Raw genomic sequence first — 24683 nt, 5'->3', positions numbered from 1 at the left:
TGAATACTTGGAAGAAAAAAATCTGTTTTGTTTCTGAAATCGATATTTTAACAGCTTTGAAAATTTACGTCTAGATGCATGTGGAGACAGAAATACTGTTTTACAAAGGATTTTCAGATTTTAGAACTTTATTTCATTCTGAATCAGAACAAACTCCAAAATGTGTAACTTATTCACAAAGGAAAAGTCCAAAAACAACAAATTGTGTCAATTGAGAAAAATATTTTGTTTTTTATTGGCTTCTTATTTCATATTATAATATATAATATAATATAACATTAAAATTCAAAATGAAAAGTCATTTCAAAATTTGACATTTTTTCCTGAAAAAATCAACGTGCCTTTTTACATTGTTGGGACCTTTGTTGTTGTTTTCACTCCCCAATGACTTTCGGAAGAATTAAAATTAGTTCCTAAAGCATTTCTATTTCAAAGACTCTTCACTATTTCACAGAAAATGACACCATAAGTCATTTTTCTGACCCTCTCTACATATGTCCTTATTTATGTGCTGCTCCACTAACCACATAAGGTATTTACATTCTAAGATCTTGCTTCTCACTTCTGAAGCAATAAGTGGGTGAGATCTTCAAGTAGCATAAATTGAAGTAGCTTAATTTCCATATAATAATGTTAATTTTCCACCAATATATTAATCCTTGGGGTAACTACATTACCCTAAATGGACTTATGTGAGAGATGAATCTCAGTTAGATGTTTAACTACAATGTTTATTCTCAAGAAGCATGCATATTAAATGATGGAGGAAGATGTACCAAATATAGTTTGGATGAGTCAATTGGGTTTTCCTGAGTCTGCTATCTAAAAAAATGTGGCTACAGAGCAAAAAATATGACATAGTTTAGGTGAAGTTGGCACACATAAAATAAAAGGTTGATTTAAGTAATATGAAGAGCAATCCATTTATAAAATCTACAGTTCCTAAATATGCCAAGAGAAGATTTAATATTGAGAGCAAAGATATATATTTCACAGTCAAAACAACCCACCCTTGAGAGTTATCCTCTTTGTCCACAAGAATGTGTCTACTATCTGAAGAGAAAAGAGAAAGCAGATTGATAGTGCTGACCTAACTCAAATTTTTTACTTTTTACTTTTTACTTTGGAAGTGCTATTGTTTTCATTAACTGAACACAGTCAGTGCACTCCCTGAGAACAAGGCCTGGGTTTATGCTCAGCTCCTAGAAGGTATGCAGTGAATGAGAAGGGCTCTTTGGAATCTCATGTCCACATTACGCATGATGGGGCTTGGTTTAGCCTTAGAGATGGGCCTAAATTAGAACCCCAAATCTAAAGACACCTGAATTGTCATGCCTTCTTTTTTCTCTAATGGGCTTGCATAGGTTGTCCCTAAATTCTGGGAAAATTGCAATCCAGATTGGAGTGTGTTCTATGTTATGCTAGGCAAGCCTCATCATAACTTTTCACTGTATTCAGATGCTCCTTTAAACTCATCAGGGTCCTCTGTACCTTTACCCCAACACCATCTGTTCCTACTGCAGCACATATTTTCATAAGATGACGTACATGTCTTCATTCATAAAAAAATTTAAACTCCCAAAAGAAACCGTCTCACTGGCTGGTGGTTGCAGGCAAGTGTTATGAACAGAATTCAGAAAATCTCTTTTGTTCATGTTTGACAATTCACAAAGCTTTTCGCTAGCTTCCTTCACATCTTCCTGCTCAGTTCTTTCCTCAATGATGCACTCATGTTCTATACACTCCATCTTTGTTTGGGCCATTGCATTGTCAGTTTCATGAATCCATTCCTAAGAGAATGAAGAGTAGATGTCATCCCAGGCTCTAATTTCATTTGAAAACAAGCACAGGCTACACCGACCTTCACCATGACCCTAAGAAATAGCAGGCAAGCAGGAAATAAGACAAAAGCAAAAAACATGGATGTGTATGAAGAACAAAGAAAACTTCAAGGAAATTACTACTGCTAACACATTCAGAATTGGATTTAATTATTATCTAGCAGTTACAGTGATAGATACCTTCAAAATACACTAAATGAACACAGTGCCTCTCCCCTACCCCACTTGTAAGGATTTTGCAAATCTTTTAAGACAAGTCCTGACTCAATCAAAACTTAAGTTGATTTTGGTGGGAGATTTATCTAATTAATTTTAGGAGCAGGTCCTTTATTATTATTTTGCATTGAATTATTAATAGTTATTATTTTGTATCTTTTAAAACTTACCTCGGGTAAGTACATTTTGATTCATGAGTAAAACACTATGGCTACGTCTACATTGGCCCCTTTTCCGGAAGGGGCATGCTAATTTTTCAGATCGTAATAGGGAAATCCGCGGGGGATTTAAATATCCCCCGCGGCATTTAAATAAAAATAAAATAAAAATGTCCGCCGCTTTTTTCCGGCTTTTAGAAAAGCCGGAAAAGAACGTCTACACTGGCCCCGATCCTCCGGAAAAAAGCCCTTTTCCGGAGGATCTCTTATTCCTACTTCAAAGGGCTTTTTTCCGGAGGATCGGGGCCAGTGTAGACGTTCTTTTCCGGCTTTTCTAAAAGCCGGAAAAAAGCGGCGGACATTTTTATTTAAATGCCGCGGGGGATATTTAAATCCCCCGCGGATTTCCCTATTACGATCTGAAAAATTAGCATGCCCCTTCCGGAAAAGGGGCCAATGTAGATGAGCCCTATTACTGTTTTTCATTTTCCTCACCGTTGTAATAGTGGCACAGTACTTGTATTTATTATGCATCAGATAGTGAATATTCATCATTATTTTGCCAGTCTGCTTTCTGCTATGGCATGGTCTAAATGGTGAGGTTCAAGCCACATTCAAGATATTCAAATAACAGATGCTTTTCAGGTAAACTGCATGCATTTCAGCTTAACGGGAAGCAAACACAAAGGGCATTCCTCCCTCGGGCTGTCTGAAGATCTGCTGTTTTACAGCAAGGTGAATGTTAAAAGGATTGGAAGGTATAGTGGTAAATCAGGCAAGTTGGGACATTGTGGATAGTTTTGTGAAGGACAAAGGTTGGTGGCCTTTTGTGACAGGAGGTCTGGAAAGAGAATAGTACAAAGATTTGGTGTGCTGTCATCTCTACTTTTCAGGATGGCCTTTCTGGCCTTATTCTTATCATGCCTGTCAATATGTGTCCATGTATCTTGCCTTCTGCCATCATTGCAAGCCCCCTGGGCAGAAATTGTCTTTGTACGGGTGTTAGCACATTCAATCCACTTCAGTGGTTGAGATCCTTATGTGTTACTACAATACAAATAAAGAGGGCTGCAGACAGACTTCTGCAGTCCCTGGGCAATGTGGGGAGGAGGGCTCAGCTCTGGGCCCCCAGAAGGGGCAGGGCCTCAGAAGGAAGAGGTGGGGTGAGGAGTAGCCAGCCCTCAGCGCCACCTGGACTAAGATGCGCAGAGCTCCTGGGTCTTTTTAAATTTCTGGGCCACGGGGTTGCTGCCTCTTTTGTACCCCCTTATCAGTGTCCCAGCAAGTAAGTAGTAATAATAGTTCTTCTTTAAGACCACATGAAGTAGCGCGAGAGACTTTTTTAGGATCTGAGAGCGCTTACTTTAACCTTCAAAGGTAGCTTTCAGGTTTTTAAAATGATATGTAGGGTAGGACTGTTGTGTTGGAATGAATCCAATACCACCAAGAAGTTCAAGAATGCTTGGATATTTACCTGGAAGTTTCCATTATGATCGTTAAAGAGATCAGAAAATATATGCTTTGGGTCTGGTATAATAGGCATGATTGACTTCTGAAATCTATAAATAGAACAAAACAAAGTAAGCATTCAGCTCATCTAAACTCTTCCAGTTGGTAACAGGACCAAAGGAACTATCCATTTGCTGGGATTTACCTAAGCCCAGCATATCTGGCCACGTCCCTTCCCTTCTGGAGTGGTGGTGCAGAAGCTAGCCATCCTGGCTGTATGCCTGCTGTGGAATTGAGGCCTGTTTCTGCTTTTCTGCTATTCAGAGTGGCAAAAACAGAGAAGAAATTCTGAAATTATAACTTCAATGAGCTTTCCAGTCACATGTATCTCCCATAATGTAGCTGTGGTTCAGCAGCATGGGATTTTTCAGAGAAATAAAAACTACTTCTGTGGTTTTGGGAGCTGGCAGCTTTCAGAGGGCTGTAAGAAGTGGCGTGTAAATCTAAACTGATGAGTACAGACATGCAAACCATAAATCTTAACGTTAGCATCATCTTGCATGTGCTGACTTTGTTCATTGGTGCAACAGAGACTGATGCCAAAATCACTAGTGCTTTGATCTTGTCCAGTACTGAAGCAGGCAGTTGACAGAGAAACAAGGGAGAGAAAGTCAGTTTATCAGTAATCGGAAAAACAGTCAGTTTTAAAGATTTAATTTGGCCAATTGAAGCAATACATAAAGTGGAACAAACAGCATTTTGCTCTGAAAAACTTCTAATTTTCTCTAGAAAACTACTCTAGTCCTGGCCTTCATTGGTCTCATAGGACTAGAAGAGTCACCTCTGCACCATCATAATTACCCTCTTTGTAGAACCCTGTGCAGATACATATTTGTTATCTGCATCCACATCTGCAAAAATGATCTGCAGATAACTGCATCCACCTTTGTGGGTGCAGATTCCTGTGAATAGAAAACAAATATCAATAGATTCACAGGGCTCTTGATACAAAACTTGTATCCACATCCGTAGCCACAAAAATTAGCCCCAGATATTTGCAACTACATCTGTGGCTGTGGATATCCGCTGATACAAGGCAGATATCTATAGAGTTGCAGGGCTGTATCTATTGGTCCTTGAAAATGAAAGGAAGAAAAGTCTGCAGAAGTACAAGGAAAAGAAGTTCCAAGAGGCAGAATACCTGGAAGCCTAAACTAAAGTGTTGGCTTCCAACTCCTCAGGAGCCACTAAAGCTGACTATACTGATGTGTCAGAGCTCTCCTTTTAGCATAATTATACCTTCCAAATAAGCGGCGGTCACATGGTGACTGAGGGTATGTCTAGATGGCAGAGTTTTTCCGGGATATGAGAAGTGTGTCCAAGGAACGCATCTGCTCTTCCCAAAAAGGTTTTGGAAGAGCAGACATGTTTTTTCAGCATCCCTGTAAACCTGATTATATAAGGAAGAAGGGATGTTCTGAAAAAGAGGTTTTTCCCCACATTTGGCCCAGCATAGATGGGCCAAATGTCAGAAAAGCGTCTTCCGAAAAAAGCGGAAAAAGTTACGCAAATTGTGGTTCACAATTTGTGTATCTTTTCCCGGAAGAACTGTGTAGTCTAGACACAACCTGAGAGAGCATGCCCAGCCAACATAGTATCATCCACACTCACGTGCCTGTCATTGAAACTTATTGCAGTTGGGGTGTGGTTTTTTTGACTTCCTGACTGACAAGAAATTTACCAACAAAAGTGCTAGTGTGGGTAGAGCCTTAACTTTCCAGGACTACAACCCTCTCATAACTCACACCTTGCTGGAAGGCTGGCAGAAATTCAGCTGTTAGAGGTTGTCTTTTACTTTAAGGTCACACTGGTATTTGGAAAGAAATGGTTACTGTTATACTGAATGGGCAGAAGGGACCCTTAAAAAGTCAAAGCCTTTCAAAATTTAGCCTTTAGTTGTATTATTATTATTACAGGTTGTATCTTCCTGGTCCACCTCCTCAGGACCTGACCAACGCTGAACCACAGAAGGTCAGTATTGTCTAGTGGCATTACCAACATAAGAGCTTATGGGGCTTTTAGAAGATGTTTAGGGATAAATTAGAGCTAAATAATAGCATAGAACACTGAGAGCGAGGACTGGTGGGTGTAAAAAAACTTTATGGGATTGCAGGAAGCTTTGCCACACCCATGATAAGTGGACATCTGGCTAACTAAAATCATGCCAGGACCCGGATACTGCTGGACCAGAGAGTATCAGATTAGAAAGGTTCATCCTGTATTTCCACTCTTTCCTATTCTGCTCTTTTGTCAACACAACAGAGTTGTTGTAGGTTAACATAATCCATTTTTAAACTACTTTGCTTAAACCAATGTAAGCACGTTTGTTTCAGTTTAAGGGTGACTGAATTTTGTGTAGTGTAAACTGATTAGAATAAGAAAAAAAATATCTTATTGACTCTATATAAAACCATAGTACACTCACATCTTGCTTACTGCGTACAGATGGGATCGCCTCATCTCAAAAAAAGATAGATTGGCATTGGAAAAGGTTCAGAAAAGGGTAACAAAAATTATTAGGGGTTTGGAACAGGTCTCATATGAAGAGAGATTAAAAAGACTTGGATTTTTCAGCTTAGAAAAGAGGAGAGTAAGGGGGGATATGATAAAGGTCTATAAAACCATGACCGGTGTGGAAAAAAGTGAATAAGGAAAAGTTATTTACTTATTTCCACAATATAAGACCTAGGGGTCACCAAATGAAATTAATAGGCAGCAGGTTTAAAGACACAAAAAGGAAGTTTTTTTCCAAGCAGCGCACAGTCAATCTGTGGAACTCTTTGCCAGAGGATGTGGTGAAGGCTAGAACTTTAACGGGTTCAAGAAAGAGCTAGATAGATTCATGGAAGTTTGGCCCATCAGTGGTTATTATCCAGAATGGGTAGGAATGGTATCCCTAGCCTCTATTTCTCTGGAGGTGGGTGAAAGGGGAGGGATCACATGAGGATTACCTGTTGTGATCCCTCCCTCTGGGGCTTCTGGTATTGGCCACTGGAGACAGGATACTGGGCTAGGTGGACCTTTGGTCTCACCCAGTATGTCGTTCTTACGTTCTTATGTTCTTATGATTTCTAGCTGATTTGAGCCAGACCAAAATAAAAACTTCTACACTGGGCTTTGCCCCAGTGTAACTAAATGTGTTTAGTTAAATCAGTGCAATTTTCTAAAGTAGGTAAGACCATCAGGTATATCTCTGCTGCAATGGTCTGACTGCAACTGAGGGTATGTCTACACTACAAAGTTAGTTCGAACTAACTTAGTTCGAATTAGTTAATTCGAACTAAGCTAGTTCGAACTAACGCATCTAGAACTAAAAACTAGTTCGAACTAGCGTTTTGCTAGTTCGAACTAGTAAGTCCACATTGAGTGGACTCTGAACAGGGCTTAAGGATGGCCGGAAGCAATGCCGGCAGGGCATAAAAGGAGGACTTAGAGCATGGAGATGCTGTCTCAGGCTAGCCGAGGGCTGCACTTAAAGGGTCCCGACCCCCCCCCCGGACACACAGTTCTAAGGGGTGCCCCGCTTGCAAAGAAGTTCTGGCTTGGAGTGCCCTGAGTGCCCACACTGGGCACATCACACCACTCGGCCATCAGCCCGGCTGCACTTGCCGCAGGCTGCCATCTGGGGAGAGGGAGTAATTGGGGGGCTGCAGGAGAGCTTCCACCCCCAGAAGCCCGCAGAGCCAGCCCAGTCCTCCCCATCGGGGGCTCGTACCCCATTCCTCCCTCACCTCCTTCCACTTACCCTTCCCTAGCCCCCCTTCTTATTGATGTACAAAATAAAGATAACGTTTCTTCCAACATTGACTCTGTCTTTATTGAAAAAAACTGGGGGAGACTGGGAAAAGGAGGTGGGAGAGGGGAAGAGAAAGGCTGGGAGAGGGGAGGGCAACTAACATGATCAGGGGTTGGGAACAGGTCCCAGATGAAGAAAGGCTACAGAGACTGGGACTGTTCAGCTTAGACAAGAGGAGACGGAGGGGGGACAGGATAGAGGTCTCTAAAAGCAGGGGTTGGGTGGAGAGGGTGCATTCAGAAAAGTTCTTCCTGAGTTCCCATAAAGAAGGACTAGAGGACACCAAAGGAAAGGACTGGGTAGCAGGCTTGAAACTAGTCAGAGAAAGTTGTTGTTCTTGACAAAGCAAATAGTTAACCTGTGGAACTCCTTGCTGCAGGAGGCTGTGAAGGCTACAACTAGAACAGAGTTTAAAGGGAAGTGAGATAAAGTGATGGAGGTTGGGTCCATGGAGTCCTATTAGCCAGAGGGTAGGAGTGGTGTCCCTGCCCAAAGTTTGTGGAAGGCTGGAGAGGGATGGCACGAGACAAATGGCTTGGTCATTGTCTTCGGTCCATCCCCTCCAGGGTCCCTAGGGTTGGCCGCTGTCGGCAGACAGGCTACTGGGCTAGATGGACCTTTGGTCTGACCCAGTACGGCCATTGTAAGCTCAGGGCTCAGTGTCGGGGGTCTCAGTGGACCCCCTTGATTTTCATGCACACCTGGTCCTGGGTGGCCAGGCTGGCAGCTCTCCTGCCCTAGACGGCCACTTTCCTGTGCCTAGTGCGGAGATCGTGGACGAGGTCCACGATGTCCGCACTAGCCCAGGACGGTGCCCGCCTCTTGCGGTCCAGGGCAAACTCCCGGGAGCCGCCAGCCTGGTCCCGGCAAGAGGGGGTGGGCTGGGGGGCATCGGGTGGGTGGCTCTGTGCCGTGCCAGGTGCAGGGTCTGCTAGCTGGGTGCTGGCAGGCTTGCACCTGGCACGGGCACCGTAGCCAGCCCGTGCCCCTTTAAGGGGTCCGGGGCCGGGAGGGGGGCATAGAGTTTCCCTGGTGTTGGCCAGAGTGGCCACCAGGGAAATCTGGGGAGGGCTAGCCTCCCACTAGTTCGAACTAAAGGGCTACACAGCCCTTAGTTCGAACTAGCTAGTTCGAACTAGGCGTTAGTCCTCGTAAAATGAGGTTTACCTAGTTCGAACTAAGCGCTCCGCTAGTTCGATTCAAATTCGAACTAGCGGAGCGCTAGTGTAGCACCTATTAAAGTTAGTTCGAACTAACGTCCGTTAGTTCGAACTAACTTTGTAGTGTAGACATACCCTGAGGTAGGCATATCCTGGCTGGTTTTAATCTAACTACACAGCTCAAATAGCAGCAAAGGCATGGCAGTATAGACCCTGGCATGGGCTAGCAATGCGACTACACAGTCAGAATTCTGGAGGCTTGTCAGCCTGTAATGAAGCCCATGATGCTAGGGCAGCGGTTCCCAAACTTTTCCAGATGGGGACCTATTTTGACAATTCAGGAAGACTTGGTGACTCAAAGCAATTCAAAAATGGGAGGTGGGGGGAGAAGGAGGGATAGAGCTACCTGGGGAGACACTTGGCGACCCTTTTGAAATGTAATGGTGATCCATATTTGGGTCTCGACCCATAGGTTGGGAAACCCTGCTCTAGGGCTACTCTGCTATAGTTATCATGAGTATGCCTACCTGAGCTGCAAATCACACCTTCGATTGCAGTGAAGACATAGGCTGAGTTATTTCACAAAACACTCTTCTTCCAGGAGAATTATAGCCTATGGTCAGATATATACATCTCTCTCTCTCTCTCTCTCTCTCTCTATATATATATATATATATACATATATTTGACTGAAGCTAAAGGATGGAACTCTTTGTATTCCTCAAGATGCATACATTATTCATCCAAACACATGATCTTTTTGTTTTTACCACCACCACCTGCATCTCACTCATCCCTATCCTTTATCTTTCCCCTTATATTGTGCTTTAAATTGTTAATTGACATACATTATGGATATACTATAGAAATAAACAAACAATAATGAGTAATCTCGGTTGCACCTTCTTAAACATGATACTAGCTTCATAATAGTTGTCACTCTTGCAATCTGCACCTTTTTAATATTTAGTACTGTAACTCAAAAAATAGAGCAGGAACAGTCTAAATTCTCTTTGGAACTGCAAGCCCAAAAGAATGTTGGTAAGAAAGAATGCTCATAAAATGGATTTTCTATTGAGCCCTCACAGGCTGATTACTCAAGAGATTTGCTCAGTACAGGAATGGCAGCAGGAAACTAAGGAGTGAATGAGTCTGCAATCTGAAGACTGTAGGCTGAAGATGCCAGAAATTCTTTGGTTGAACAATGATTCCTTAGCATCATAAAGACCAAGGGAGAGTAGTAGATTCTGGAGTGTATTTAATTATTCTTTGTTTTCCAGTAGCACTTACAATGTGCTAGGCTCAGGGTACAACCACAGGGAATACACAATCTCTGCCTTCAAGAATTTGCAATGTAAGTGGACAAACAACAAGGGTTGATGGGAGAGGGTTATATTTTTACATATGTTGTGTTACCATAACACAGATATCAGTAGAGTCTAGTAAATAACACTTACCTTTGCCATTTGCACACAAAAATCAGAAGGAAGACTATTACTAAAAGGACTGCCAGCACAGAAATTAAAAGGATCGCATGGTTTGCCAGAGGCTTTATATCATCAGCACATGAATCTAGGCATAATCACAAAAATAATATTTTAAAATGTCATGTTTTGATAATGTAAATTTATAAACATGCCTATTACAGATATTCTCTTAGGCTATGTCTAGACTGCAAGCCTCTTTCGAAAGAGGCTTTTTCAAAAGTATCTTTCGAAAAAGCCTCTTTCGAAAAAGAGCGTCTAGACTGCAAGCAGTACTTTTGAAAAAGCAAGCCGCTTTTTCGAAAGAAAGCAGCGAGTGAGTCTGGATGCTCTCTTTCTAAAAAGCCCTGTTGGCATTCAAGAACGCCTTTTTTCGAAAGAGCACTTTCGAAAAAAGGCGTTCTTCCTCGTGAAATGAGGTTTACCGCCGTTGAAAGAAAAGCCGCATTCTTTCGATTTAATTTCGAAAGAACGCAGCTGCAGTCTAGACGCAGGTGATGTTTTTTCGAAAAAAGGCTACTTTTTTTGAAAAAAACCCTGAGTCTGGACACAGCCTTAGAAATAATGTAAAGGAAGAGACAAGACAAACTAATTTAAGTCTAGAAAGCCACAGTTCCTTTACTCTTGTCCTGAAAGGCCATTTTGTGGTCCTAGAAATGCAAGGTGGGAGAGGTAATATCTTTTATTGGACCAACTTCTTTTGATGAGAGAGGCTATCTCTACATTATAGACCTTACAGAGACAGGGCTGTACCCTATTATTTTGCCAGTAAAAGGTCTCCTGTGTAGCCACTCTAAGCTGAAGGGAGAGAGTTCACCTGCCAGCATAATTAAACCACCTGCAACAAGTGGCATTAGCCATGTCAGCAGGACAGTCTCGCCTGCCCACATTGCACTGTCCACACCTGCACTTTGGCTAATGAAACTTATGTCAGTCAGGGCTATGCTTCTTTCACACCCCTGACTGACAAAAGAGTTGCTGACAAAAGTTGGAGCATAAACAAAACCTGAGGCAAAGCTTTTGAATTTACACTGAGCTTTTCTCTAGCTCGAGGAAACTAAGGCCGTGACTGCACTACACCGTTTTGTCAACACAGGACAACTTACACTGACCTAATTATGGAGGTGTGCACACTACAATGCTCCTCCCACACGCCTGCTATGCTGACATAATAAAACTACCTTGAGGAGAGGGGTAGAGCTCAGGGCAACGTAGTTAGAGTCACGTTGTGTCAGTAGAAACACTGCACTGCTCATGTTGCCCTAAGTGACCTGCAGGAAGTATCCTGCAATGCCTATCCTGACCACTCTGGTCACTGTTTTGAACTCCAACGCCCTACAGCCAGGTACATAGGGAACACACTTCCCATGTTAAAGTTATGAACTTGCTCTTCCTGTTTGCTCAGTGCGGAGACCCACATAGCAACGGCCTCTCTGGCCATGCCAGCTCCATGAAGGAAAACATGCTTCTGCCTGGAGTGCACGGGAGGTGGTGGATCTTCTGGGTCTGTGGGGAGAGGAGACTGTGCAGTCACAGTTCTACTTCAGACCCAGGAACTTGCTCAGGAGGAGAAAGGCTATGACAGGAACGTGCAGCAGTGCTGTGTAAAAATCAAAGAGCTACAGCGGGCTTAGCAGGCAGCAAGGGAGGCAAATACTAGCCTCTACAGGAGGGGGCTGAGGTCAGAGTGGGGGGCAATAGCCCCCCGTTAAGCTCCCCTTGCAGCCTTGTGTTCATAACACACAGCACAATTCCAAACCGCAGTGCAGGAGCCATGCAGTCTGACACAAATGGCTGGCTCACAGGTTACCAGGGCAGCTGAAAAGTGACTGGAAATCTAGTAGGATGCCCATGGAATGATGGGATTGAGAAACCTGCATCACCTGCAACCTCCCCCCAGAAGGAACTGCAAACCATTCTCAAAACACCCTCTGGCCATTTGCACAGTGAGGTGGCTGCCCGTAGTGTACTGCTCTCTGTGTCAATGCAAGAGCTGCTACTGTGGTGCACTCCACCAATAGTGGGAGCATAGTGTGGACATGCAGTAGCAGTTTAATTGCAGTGTGGCTGGATGTTGACATAACTTAAGTTGACTTAACTTTGTGATATAGACATAGGCTTACTCAGAATGTTATGCCTATATCCAAGAAGGAGTAGGTTGTTTAGTATAAGTAGCTAACATATTTCAACAAATCATTCAAGGTGAAGTAACCTGTTAACATCCCTCCAGTCATAGGGAGGAAAGGAAGAGAGCAGGGTTCCCTGTAAGGTTCATGCCTGCGCAGGCACACACCAAGAATTTCATTCCCACCCACCCCCTCAGCAGAGCCACGCAGTTGTGGCCCTAACTGCTCCTGGGGGTGGGGCCACATGGCGGGTGACTGCCCACCCCAGGAGCAGCTTGGCAGCTACCATGCGGCCTGCGTGGCAGCTACCAGAGCTAGATGCTGGGCCACGGTACTGAAAACAGCACTATGGCCTGGCTCCAGTTTTGGCACACTGGGCAGCCACCTGCCACATGGCTCAGTCCCTGGGAGCAGCTGGATACATGGCTACGTGGTGCCTGTTGGGGCCAGGACCACAGTACTAAAAATTGCACCACGGCCTCAGCTCGAGTCCCGGCATATGGGGCATATTGCCCTGTGTGCCTGGACAGAGCCAGGCCATGGTGCAGCTGCTCTTGGGCCAGGGCTGCAGTACTAAAAATAGCACTGTGCCCTTTCTCCAGCCTTGGCACAGACAGCCACCCACCATGCAGCCCCACCTGGCAGGTGCAGGTGTCAGGATGGCAGAAGGGAAGGGGCAGGGGAATAACTAAGGGGAAAGTGGGGGTGAGGAGAGGAAGGGGTCAGGGCAGAAGAAGAAAGGGGGGCACCAAGGTGGAGGAGAGACAAATGCCAGCGGGCCAAGAGGAGACAGTGAGGGGAAAGGGCAGGAAGAGTGGGGGAATGGGAAGGTGTCAGTGGGGATAGGAGAGGGGAGTGACAAAGTGATTCTGGGAGACGAGAGGGGAAGGGCAATGGGGTCAAGAGAGAGGAAGAGGAGAGGGGAGGAGCGGTGTTGGGAGAAGAGTGGTTGAAAGGAGGGGTGGGCATGAGGAAAGCAGGGGTTGGAGCAAGTCATATGTGAGGGTGCAGAGGGGCATGAGAACTGGGGCAGAGAGTGGTGAGGGGGCAGGCAGCAGGGAGGAAGAGGGCAAGGGGGCAGGTGTTGGGAGGGCAGAGGCAATGAGTGAAGGGGGAGGCACCAGGAGGATGCAGGGGGTAAGGGAAGGTGTAGGTTCCAGGGCGATTGTGGGGTGAAGCGGAAGGATAGACACAGGGAGCGGAGGAGAAGGGAGGGAAGGGGAGTGGAGGGACTGGCACCAGAGGGCAGAGGACAGAGGCAGGGCAGATGGGTAGAAGGAGGTGTTAAGCGAGGAGATTGGGAAGGGAGCTAGAGGAGGGGTGGGAACAAGGGGAAAGGGCAGGTGCAGAGGTCAGAGAGGATGGGGAGAGGGGCAAGACCCAGGAGAGCAGAGGGCAGTGAGACAAGCAGGAGCCAGGGCAGCAGAGGACGGGGAGGAGTGGGGTATATGGGAGACATGGAGGGGAAAAGGGAGAGGTTTATAACTTAGGTGCCACAGTGGCACACATACAAACAAGCACACATGGACTCAATATTGGTGCACAAGACAAACCTCACTCTGCTCATGGATGGAAAATCTTCGGCTATGTCTACACTACAAAGATAAATCAGAAAAACAAATGCAATTTGCAGTACACAATTTGCATATCTTTTCCAATTTATTTCTGAAAGAGGCTTTTCCAAAATTTGGCCAAACGGGGCCAAATTTTGAAAAAAAACAAACCCTCTTTCAGAACATCCCTTCTTCCTCATAAAACAAGGTTTACAGGGTTGCTGAAAAAATTCATCCGTTTTTCCAACTTTTTCTTTTTTTGAAAAGCGGACACGTTCCTTGGACACGGTAGAGCTTTTCCGGGATACTGGAAACTAAGTCCTTAGTTCGGATTAACTGTTACTCCCCATGGAATGAGGTGTAACAGTTAATCCGAACTAAGGACTTAGTTCAGATTAACTTTAAACTGCTGTGTATAGCCGCGGGCAGTCAGTTCGAACTAAGGGGATTTAAAAATGGTGCCCACCCAGGAACATGCAAATGAAGCCCAGGATATTTAAATCCCGGGCTTCATTTGCAAGTTTGAATGCCTACATTAGCCTCTGTAGTTCGAACTAGGGGGCTAGTGTAGACATACCCTGAGAGATCTAAGCTCCACTGCCCCTGCTCCAAGGATTCTTGAAGGAATTACAGTGGAACAGCTTCAGTAGGTGATACTGCAAGAACTGCACATCAGAATAGTGTACAGCTCAGTGGTTGGGGTGCTTCTGAGAGTTAGCAGAGCCATTTGTAGACGATTTTGCTATAGCAGGTAGAAGGAGGGACTTGAACCCAGAGTCTCTCACAAGAGTAACATAACCATTGGGTAAAAGGTATAGGGGAGGCCCTTCTCCCACCCTTCCCTACTCTGACTATATTTTCCAATAAGAATATGAAAGTAGCTCAGCATTTACCTATTAAGCTGCCATTTCTCCAAACTGTTACCTCTCCCCATTCGCTGCTATAAGGAACGACATTGCAAATTGGTGTACGTCTTTCCAATCTGACACGGAAGGAATAGCACTTTTCAGGATCAAACCCTTGCTCTTTAACTTCGCAACAGACAGATTTTCTAGACTGGATACAAAGATATTTGATCATTAATTATTGCTTTCAACATATTATTCTCAGAGTATTAAGATAGATCATTATAATAACATATATAAAAGATGAACTGACATAAAGAGAATACCCCCAAAATGTTTAGAAGATTTGGACCTAGGAAGTATTTTCATGGTTCAGACCCATTTCTAGTATTAAAATAATGTTACAGTTAAACGAACATAGACTTATAGACTTTAAGGTCAGAAGGGACCATTATGATCATCTAGTCTGACCCCTGCACAGTGCAGGCCACAGAATCTCACCCACCCATTCCTAGAATAATCCTCTCACCTATATCTCAGATACTGAAGCCTTTGAAACTTCGAAGACCCCAAGATGCAGAGAATCCTCCAGCTGTGATCTATACACCATGCTACAGAGGAAGGCGAAAAACCTCCAGGGCCTCTGCCAATCTACCCTGGAGGAAAATTCCTTCCCGGCCCCAAATATGGCGATCAGCTAAACCCTGAGCATGTGGGCAAGACTCACCAGCCAGACACCCAGAAAGTTCCCTATAGCAACTCCTATCATCCCTCCATTGACCTATTTCCCACTGATAATGAATGGTCAATTAGTTACCAAGATCATGTTATTTCATCAAACCATCCCCTTCATAAACCCATCTAGTTTCATCTTGAAGCCAGATAGAGCTTTTGCCCCCACTACTTCCCTTGGAAGGCTGTTCCAGAACCTCACTCCTCTAATGGTTAGAAATCTTCGTCTAATCTCAAGTCTAAACTTCCTACTAGCCAGCTTATATCCATTTGTTCGTGTGCCCACATTGGTATTAAGCTTAAATAATTCCTCCCCCTCCCTGGTATATATCCCTCTCAGGGTATGTCTACACTACAAAGTTAGTTCGAACTAACGGACGTTAGTTCGAACTAACTTTCCTAGGCGCTACACTAGCGCTCCGTTAGTTCGAACTTAATTCGAACTAACGGAGCGCTTAGTTCGAACTAGGTAAACCTCATTTTACGAGGATTAAGCCTAGTTCGAACTAGCTAGTTCGAATTAAGGGGTCTGTAGCCCCTTAATTCGAACTAGTGGGAGGCTAAGGCTTCCCAGGTTTCCCTGGTGGCCACTCTGGCCAACACCAGGGAAACTCTATTGCCCCCCTCCCGGCCCCGGAGCCCTTAAAGGGCCACGGGCTGGCTACACAGTTTGTGCCAGTTGCAAGGCTGCAAGCACCCGTGCCAGCAGACCCTGCACCTGCCACAGGATGAGCCAGCCACCCGAGGGCTCCCAGCCCTCCACTGCTCCCCAGGACCAGCCTGGCGGCTCCCAGGAGCCTGCCCGGGAGCGCAAAAGGCAGGCGCCCGCTTGGTCAAGTGCGGAGATCGTGGACCTCATCGAGGTTAGGGGGGAAGCCTCCAATGTCCACTATCTCCGCACTAGCCACAGGAACGCGGCCGTCTACGGCCGCATGGCTGCCAGCCTGGCCGCCAGGGGCCATCAGCGCAGCCGGGAGCAGGTCCGCTGCAAGGTCAAAGACCTGCGGCAGTCCTACTCCCGGGCCTGCCAGCCAGGGGCCGACCCAGAGGCCTGCCTCCACTTCCACGCCCTGGACTGCCTCCTGGGGGCTCATACCATCCTTGCACCCCGGGACGTGATTGACCCCGGGGCAGAGGGCTCGCTCCTGGAGAAGGAGGAGGAGGAGGGCTCTGAGAGCCAAGAGCCTGCTGCCAGCCTGCCCGGGACCCGGGACCCCCGAGGCACCCCACAGAGCCGCTCGCCTGCGTCATCTGAGGCTGGGGAGGCATCCACCTGTGAGTACCATCGTGTTCCCCTTATGTGTACGGGGGGCTGGGGCGAGAGGGAGCCCCAGGACCGTGCGCCTGGGCCTTGCCCACCACGGAGCAGCAGCTGGGGATCCTGCAGGGGCCCTGGCCTTGCAGAGGGGAGCTGGGTTTCACACACCTGGGCATCTGGGGTAATTGACCGCTGGTCTTGTTGCACCACAGCTGCAGCACCTGGGCCTGCAGGGCGCAGCACACCGCCTGCAGCAGCCGCCCGCGCCCGGGCAAGCAGGAGAGCCAGGAACGAGGAGGAGTATCAGCGGTGGCACCTCCGGTTCATGGACCACCAGCTCCGCACCCAGGACCACTGGGTCCAGGAGGACCTGAGGCTGCACCGGAGGAGTCTGGAGGCCCTGGAGGAGCAGGGCCGTGCCCTGCGAGGCCACCTCCAGAGCCTGCTCGACTGCTTCCCATTTCCTCCTCCCCCTGCTCCCCCTGCTCCCCCTCCTGCTCCCGCTCCTGCTTCCGCTCCTGCTTCCTCCACACCCTCTGTCCCTCCTGCCCCCCCCTCCACAACCATTTCCCACCGACGCCCCCGGACCTGCAGTGTGGCGAGACGGGAGAGGCAGCCGGACTCGCACCCCTGAGCTTTCCTTTCCCTTCCTCCCTTCCCTCCCCTTCCAGCTCCCTCGTCCCAGGTTTCCCCCTCCTCTCTCCCACCCTCATTCCTCCCTTCCACCACACAGTTCTGTGAAATAAACAGACATTTTTGTTTCAAAAACAGGTGTCTTTATTTTACAGTAGGTAGGGAGGGGAAAGGGGAAGGGGGGTAGGGTGGAAGAAGGCCCCAGTGGGGCATGCAGGGAGAGGTCAGTCCTCCTCCTCCTCATGGAAGCTCTCCCGCAGGGCTTCCCGGATCCGGATGGCCCCCCGCTGGGCTTCCCAGATGGCGGCGGTGCGGGGCTGACCGTAGTGTCCAGCCATGCGGTCAGCCTCAGCCATCCAGGCTGGCAGGAAAGCCTCCCCCTTCCGCTCACACAAATTGTGGAGCACACAACATGCTGCCACCACGGGAGGGATGTTGTGCTCGGCCAGGTCCAGACAGGTGAGGAGGCATCGAAAGCGGGCTTTCAGTCGTCCAAAGGCCCCCTCCACCACGATGCGGGCCCTGGTCAGCCTGGCATTGAAGGCATGGCGGGAGGGATTGAGGTGCCCCGTGTAGGGCTTCATGAGCCAGGGCTGCAGTGGGTAGGCGGCATCCCCCACCAGGCACACGGGCATGTCCACGTCCCCGACCCTGATGTGGCGGTCGGGGAAGAAGGTCCTGTCCTGCAGCCGCTGGCACATGGAGGAGTTGCGGTACACCCGGGCGTCGTGTGCTTTGCCGGACCAGCCCACATTAATGTCCGTGAACTGTCCCCGGTGGTCACACACGGCCTGCAGGATCACGGAGAAGTACCCCTTGCGGTTGACGTACCGGGACGCCTGGTGTTCCGGGACACGGATGGGGATGTGCGTCCCGTCGATGGCCCCCCCGCAGTTGGGGAAGCCGAGGGCGCCGAATCCCCAGATGACGGCGTCCGGGTCGGCGAGGCGGACCACCCTGCGGAGCAGCACCCGGTTGATGGCCTTGACCACCTGCGGAGAGAGACACAGCAAAGCGCCAATCAGTGGGGCGCCCGGGTGGCTGGGAGCGTTCGTGCCCTGGCAGTGCTCCGCACCCCACTCCCGGAAGCAACCCCCCTGGCAGCGTGTAGTACGGCCTGGACAGCCCGACCCCTCCGGTGCGGGGAGCTTTCGCCTCCTCCCGCCCCCCCTTTGTCCCTGGGGTGGCCCATCCCCTCCTCGCAGCCCCTCTCCCCGCCGGCTCGGTGGCCGACGAGTGCCATACCTGCATGAGCACTGCTCCAACAGTGGATCTCCCCACGCCGAACTGGTTCCTGACGGATCGGTAGCTGTCCGGCGTGGAGAGCTTCCAGAGGGGATGGCGAGTCTCATGCGAGTGTCCCTTCTGCGCAGGGCAGGGGCGAGCCACTCGCAGAGCTCCAGGAAGGTGTCCCTCCTCATCCTGAAGTTCTGGGTCCACTGTCGGTCCTCCCAGCGCTCCAGGACGATGCGGTCCCACCAGTCGGTGCTGGTGTCCAGACGCCAGACGCGGCGGGGCACGCCGGTGCCGGGGCGCCGCCACGGCTCCTCCACGGCCCCCAGGGCGGCCAGGCGGAGAGGCAGGGGGCTGACGTTCACCAGGTGGTGCCAGGCAGCCTCGAGCCATTGCTGGCAGCAGCAAGTCCAGAACGTGCACCAGAAGGTGCAGGGCGAGCGGTGGCTCCATGTTGCCACCTGCGGCGGCCCCCCCGAAGAGAAGCACCGACACAGACGGGCACAGAGACCAACGCTTTGCTGTCCCTCGGCGAGGTTGGCAAGCAAGCAGGAAAAGCTGAGAACCGGCTGTCCAGGGGGGTCCCTTTAAACTCGAGCCTCAGATAGCCTCAGACAGCAGCCACACAAAGCAACTACTGACCTGATGCCCTGCCAGAACCGGTTTCAGCTGCCCTTAAATGCCCCCCTGCGTCCAATCAGTGTGGACGCGCTAGTTCGAATTAGCAAAACGTTAATTCGAACTAGTTTTTAGTTCTAGATGCGCTAGTTCGAATTAGCTTAGTTCGAATTAACTAATTCGAACTAAGTTAGTTCGAATTAGCGCTGTACTGTAGACGTACCCTAATATATTTAAAGAGTGCAATCATATCCCCCCTCAGCCTTCTTTTGGTTAAGGTAAACAAGCCAAGCTCCCCAAGTCTCCTTTCATAAGACAGGTTTTCCATTCCTCGGATCATCCTAGTGGCCCTTCTTTGTACCTGTTCCAGTTTGAATTTATCCTTCTTAAACATGGGAGACCAGAACTGCACACAGTATTCCAAATGGGGTCTCACAAATGCCTTGTATAATGGCACTAACACCTCCTTATCCCTACTAGAAATATCTCGCCTAATACATCCCAAGACCGTATTAGCCTTTTTCACGGCCATGTCACAATGGCGGCTTACAGTCATTCTATAATCAACCAGGACTCTGAGGTTCTTCTCCTCCTCCATTACTTCCAACTGATGTGTCCCCAGATTATAACTAAAATTCTTGTTATTAATCCCTAAATGCATAACCTTACACTTCTCACTATTAAATTTCATCCTATTGCTATCACTCCAATTTACAAGGTCATCCAGATCTTCCTGTATGATATCCCGATCCTTTTCTGAATTGGCAATACCTCCGAACTTTGTGTTATCCGCAAATTTTATCAGGACACTTCCACTTTTGGTGCCAAGGTCAGCGATAAAAAGATTAAATAAAATTGGTCCCAAAACTGATCCCTGAGGAACTCCACTAGTAACCTTCCTCCAATCTGACAATTCACCTTTCAATATGACCCGCTGTAGTCTCCCCTTTAACCAGTTGCTTATCCACTTCTCAACTTTCATATTAATCCCTATCTTTTCCAATTTAACCAATAATTCTCCATGTGGAACTTTATCAAATGCCTTACTAAAGTCGAGGTAGATTAGATCCACTGCATTTCCTTTATCTAAAAAATCTGTTACTTTCTCAAAAAAGGAGATCAGGTTGGTTTGGCACGATCTACCTTTTGTAAAACCATGTTGTAATTTGTCCCAATTACCATTATCCGCAATGTCTCCAACTAATTTCTCCTTCAAAAATTTTTCCAAGATCTTGCATACTACAGATGTCAAACTAACAGGCCTATAATTACCTGGGTCACTTTTTTTCCCTTTCTTAAAAATAGGAAATATATTAGCAATTCTCCAGTCAAATAGTACAACCCCTGAGTTTAGAGATGTATTAAAAAATTTTGCTAATGGACTTGCAATTTCATGTGCCAGTTCCTTTAATATTCTTGGATGAAGATTATCTGGGCCCCCCAATTTACTCCCATTAAGCTGTTCAAGTTTGGCTTTTACCTTGGATATGGTAATATCTACCTCCATATCCTTAGTCCCATTTGTTATGTTATCATTATCCCTAAGCTCTTCATTAGCCTCATTAAAGACTGAAGCAAAGTATTTGTTCAAATATTGGGCCATTCCTAGATTATCCATAACCTCCACTCCATCCTTAGTAATTAATGGTCCTACTTCTTTTTTTGTTTTTTTCCTATTTATATGGCTATAAAACCTTTTACTATTGGTTTTAATTCCCTTTGCAAGGTCCAACTCTACCTGACTTTTAGCCTCTCTCACTTTATCCCTACATGCTCTAACCTCAATAAGGTAGCTTTCTTTACTAATCCCTCCCATTTTCCATTCCTTATATGCTTTCTGCTTTTTCTTAATCACCTCTCTGAGATGCTTGCTCATCCAGCTTGGTCTAACACACCTGCCTATATTTTTTTTCCCTTTTCTAGGGATACAGGCTTCTGACAGCTTCTGCAACTTTAACTTAAAATAATTCCAGGCCTCCTCCACTTTAAGATCCATAATTTCTTTAGTCCAATCAACTTCCCTAACTAATTTCCTTAATTTACTAAAGTTAGCTCTTTTGAAATCAAAAACCCAAGTCTCAGATTTATTTTTGTTTATCCTTCCATTTAATTTAAACTGAATTAGCTCATGATCACTCGAGCCAAGGTTGTCTCCTACAACCATTTCATCTATGAGATCTTCGCTACTCACCAAAACCAAATCTAAAATAGCATCCCCCCTTGTTGGTTCAGCAACTACTTGATGAAGGAATTCATCAGCTATCACATCTAGGAAAATCTGAGCCCTAATATTATTACTAGCACTTGTTCTCCAGTCTATATCTGGAAAGTTGAAATCTCCCATGATTACGCAGTTTCCATGAGTATTTACTTCATTAAAAACATTAAAGAGCTCTCTATCCATTTCCAAATTGGATCATGGTGGTCTGTAACACACCCCAAGCACTATCCCAGAGGAGGATCTGATAGTTTTCTTTCCCAATGTGATTTTTGCCCAAACAGACTCTGTCTTCTCCATTCCATCACTTTTTATTTCTTTACAATCTACCTCATCTTTGATATACAATGAGACTCCACCACCTTTACCCTTATTTCTGTCTTTCCTAAACAGCACATATCCTTCAATACCTGTACTCCAGTCATGCCTAGTATTCCACCATGTTTCTGTTATTCCTATAATATCTGGTTTCACTTCCTGGATCAATAGCTGTAGTTCCTCCATTTTGTTACCTAGGCTCCTCGCATTGGTGTACAAACATCTTAATTTTTGCTGTTTGGCCACACTCACATTCTTTACCAAATTTGGCATGGATATTGTACCTCCAATATAGACTAGTATCCACCCTCCAATATAGACTAGTATCCACCCTACCCTTCCTCATGTACATTCTCCTACCCCCAGCTATATCCTTTCTTACTTCATTTTCCTCCCTCTCAGTGTTAAAATCCAGCGTAGAGATTACCTGGACATCTCCCAACTGTCTCCCCCAAATTCCTAGTTTAAAGCTCTCTTCATCAGTTGAGCCAGCCTCCATCCTAGAAGTCTATTTCCCTCCCTACTTAGGTGAAGTCCATCCCTAGAGAACAGTCCTCTGTCCATAAATGCCTCCCAGTGACCATACATCCCAAAGCCCTCCTTATAGCACCACTGCCTAAGCCATCTATTGATCATCATAATCCTGTCACATCTTAGTTGCCCTTCTCTAGGAACAGGCAGAATCCCACTAAAGATCACCTGAGCCTCAATTTCCTTGAGCATCCTCCCCAGCCTATCATAGTCTCCCTTAATTCATTCCAGCGAGAATCTAGCCGTATCATTTGTTCCTACCTGAAGGATGATCAATGGATTCCTTCCTGCTCCCTTAATAATCCTCTTCGACCTCAGTTCCACATCCCGTATCTTAGCACCCGGCAGACAGCACACCCTTCTATTCTCTGGATCAGCTCAGGTTACAGGCCTATCTATTCTTCTCAATCACGTACCCAATCACGTAGACCTGCCTTTTCCTAGTGACAATGCAATTCTCTGGTCTATCTCTTGCTTCCTCTGGCTGCAAGTCCTTGCCATTCCTGTTTTCCCTTGTAATCCTCTTTAACCCATCCTGTATCCTCCTAATGCTCATTATTGGTGTTGTCTCCATAAACTCTTCCCTTTTATCTATGGGACTAGCCACTCTTCTCTTCTTCCTTACCCTTCCATCTTCATTATCTACCTGCTGTACCCCTTCTTCATTCTCCAGCTCCACATACCTGTTCTTGAGCTCTATTTTTCCTTCACTGACCCATCTTTTCCTCTGCCTGGTTCTCTTAGTCACATGCTTCCACTGTCCATTTTCTTCGCCCAGCAGTCCCCCCTCTGAGGCCCTCCTTGATCCTGCTTCCATCTGCATATCTAAACTTTCCCCTTCAGCCACATCATGCCTTTGCTCCATCATCTGCTCAAACCCCCTTCTAAACTTGACCAGAGTTTCCACCTGCATCTCCAATCCTCAGATCTTTTCTTCCATCAGCTCTATCAGGCGGCACTTCATACAAACAAAACTCCTTTCAGGTACCCCCTCCAGAATCATGTACATACCGCAGCTACCACATCCAATCATCCTCCTCGTGTTCTCTACTACTTGGGCCACGGCCACTACTGCCTCTGTGTTTTATCTACTTTCTCACCAAAATCCTATTAGTCTGGTGAACACAAAAACAAACCAAAACACCCCCTCCACAGCAAAAACAAACCCTACAATCCAAACTCCCTTTACAAACTCAAACTCCCCTGTTTATAGCTCTGTTTGCTGGCTCTTGTGCCGCTGCAGCTATCTATGTCACATTCATGCTACAAAAATTATTTGTGAAACAAACAGAATTAACTTTGGTTCACAAAGTATATACCAAAAAACAAATAGTCTTGCAGTATCTTCGAGACTACCAAAACATGTAGATGGTAACATGAGCTTTTGTGGGCACAACCCACTTCTTCAGATGAATGAGTTGTGCCCACGAAAACTCATGATACCATCTACATGTTTTGTTAGCCTTTAAGATACTGCAAAACTATTCATTGTTTTTTAAGTTTTTCCTGTTACAGAATAACTCTGCTATCCCTCTAAAGTATACACCAGTTAGTTATGAACCCAGAAAGAATTAATTCCATGATATAAAATGGAAAGATGGTATTTCCGTTCTAGATAAATAAAATGCCTGGAATATTGTGTCTTCCCCATCAGCTGCTCTCTGTTGTCTTTTCCTCCAATTTTTTCATCTTCATTTCCCATTTATGACTCTCCTCCCTGCTTATATTCTTCATGTATTATCTGTCCCCTACATCTTCTTGTCATGTGCCTATGCAATGAAGAGTAACTCCTTAACCAGGCCCATTCACTGGAATGCTGACATTCAGTACATATTAGATAGCTAGAACTCTAGGGCTAGCCTTCACCACTAAAAAAGATATGTTTTTACTAGTGGTAACTAACACGTGAAGACCAGGCCCATAGTTTACCATGAGGTAAACTCGTCAAGGCCAATCCCTGGAGGTGGTATAAAACTATTTAGCTTGACAACTTAATCTCACTTTCAGTTAAAGTGCCTGGGTTTCAGCATGTATTTACCTCAGGATAGCATGTGTGTTAGTTATCCCAAAGGAAAAAAATGCATCTTTTTTTTTGATGAAAACTAGTCCTTATTCTGTTCCCAGTCTAACAAGTGTATGTTAATGGGATAGGATGGACCTCCAAGAAAACCCCACCTTCTGTTCTAGGGAGGGGTCATTCCCATCTCTTTCCTCTGTTAAGTGAGAATTGCAAATTCTACCCACCTGCCATTCTTTGTCATATTCGCTTTTATACTGAAGTTCAAGCTTCAGGCACTTTGTTTTTGTCTTTGGTTTACTACATCCAACAGTAAGTGTATCTCCTTGCCAGTGGAAAGTTACATTTTCAGGTGGGTTAGGTTTTACTAAGGAAAAATAGACATAAAATATACAATGTTCTCTTAGAATGAACCATCACAACACACTTCAACAAGC

At 46.2% G+C, this 24683-nt stretch overlaps 1 protein-coding gene across 2 annotated transcripts in view; it reads right to left on the bottom strand.

The window, feature by feature from the left end:
- Nucleotides 1-203: 203 nt before the first annotated feature.
- The window catches only part of CRLF2 (cytokine receptor like factor 2), a 36701-nt gene continuing 12221 nt past the window's right edge, over nt 204-24683 (bottom strand). Inside the window, exons 4-8 of one of the 2 annotated variants that reach the window (XM_014579880.3) lie at nt 24474-24613; nt 14737-14899; nt 10138-10252; nt 3690-3774; nt 204-1790 (exon numbers count right to left, since the gene is read on the bottom strand). In XM_014579880.3, the coding sequence (XP_014435366.2) occupies nt 1533-1790; nt 3690-3774; nt 10138-10252; nt 14737-14899; nt 24474-24613 (761 nt within the window). In that variant the 3' untranslated portion in view covers nt 204-1532. Of the gene's footprint in view, nt 1875-3689; nt 3775-10137; nt 10253-14736; nt 14900-24473; nt 24614-24683 lie in introns of both variants that reach the window. The other variant, XM_075915994.1, reaches the window with a different exon arrangement.

The sequence above is a fragment of the Pelodiscus sinensis genome, chromosome 1 (genome assembly GCF_049634645.1).
Source record: "Pelodiscus sinensis isolate JC-2024 chromosome 1, ASM4963464v1, whole genome shotgun sequence".
Classification (NCBI taxonomy): domain Eukaryota; kingdom Metazoa; phylum Chordata; order Testudines; family Trionychidae; genus Pelodiscus; species Pelodiscus sinensis.
The sequence above is the reverse complement of the archived record's forward strand: the minus strand, read 5'-3'. Positions and strand labels throughout refer to the sequence as shown.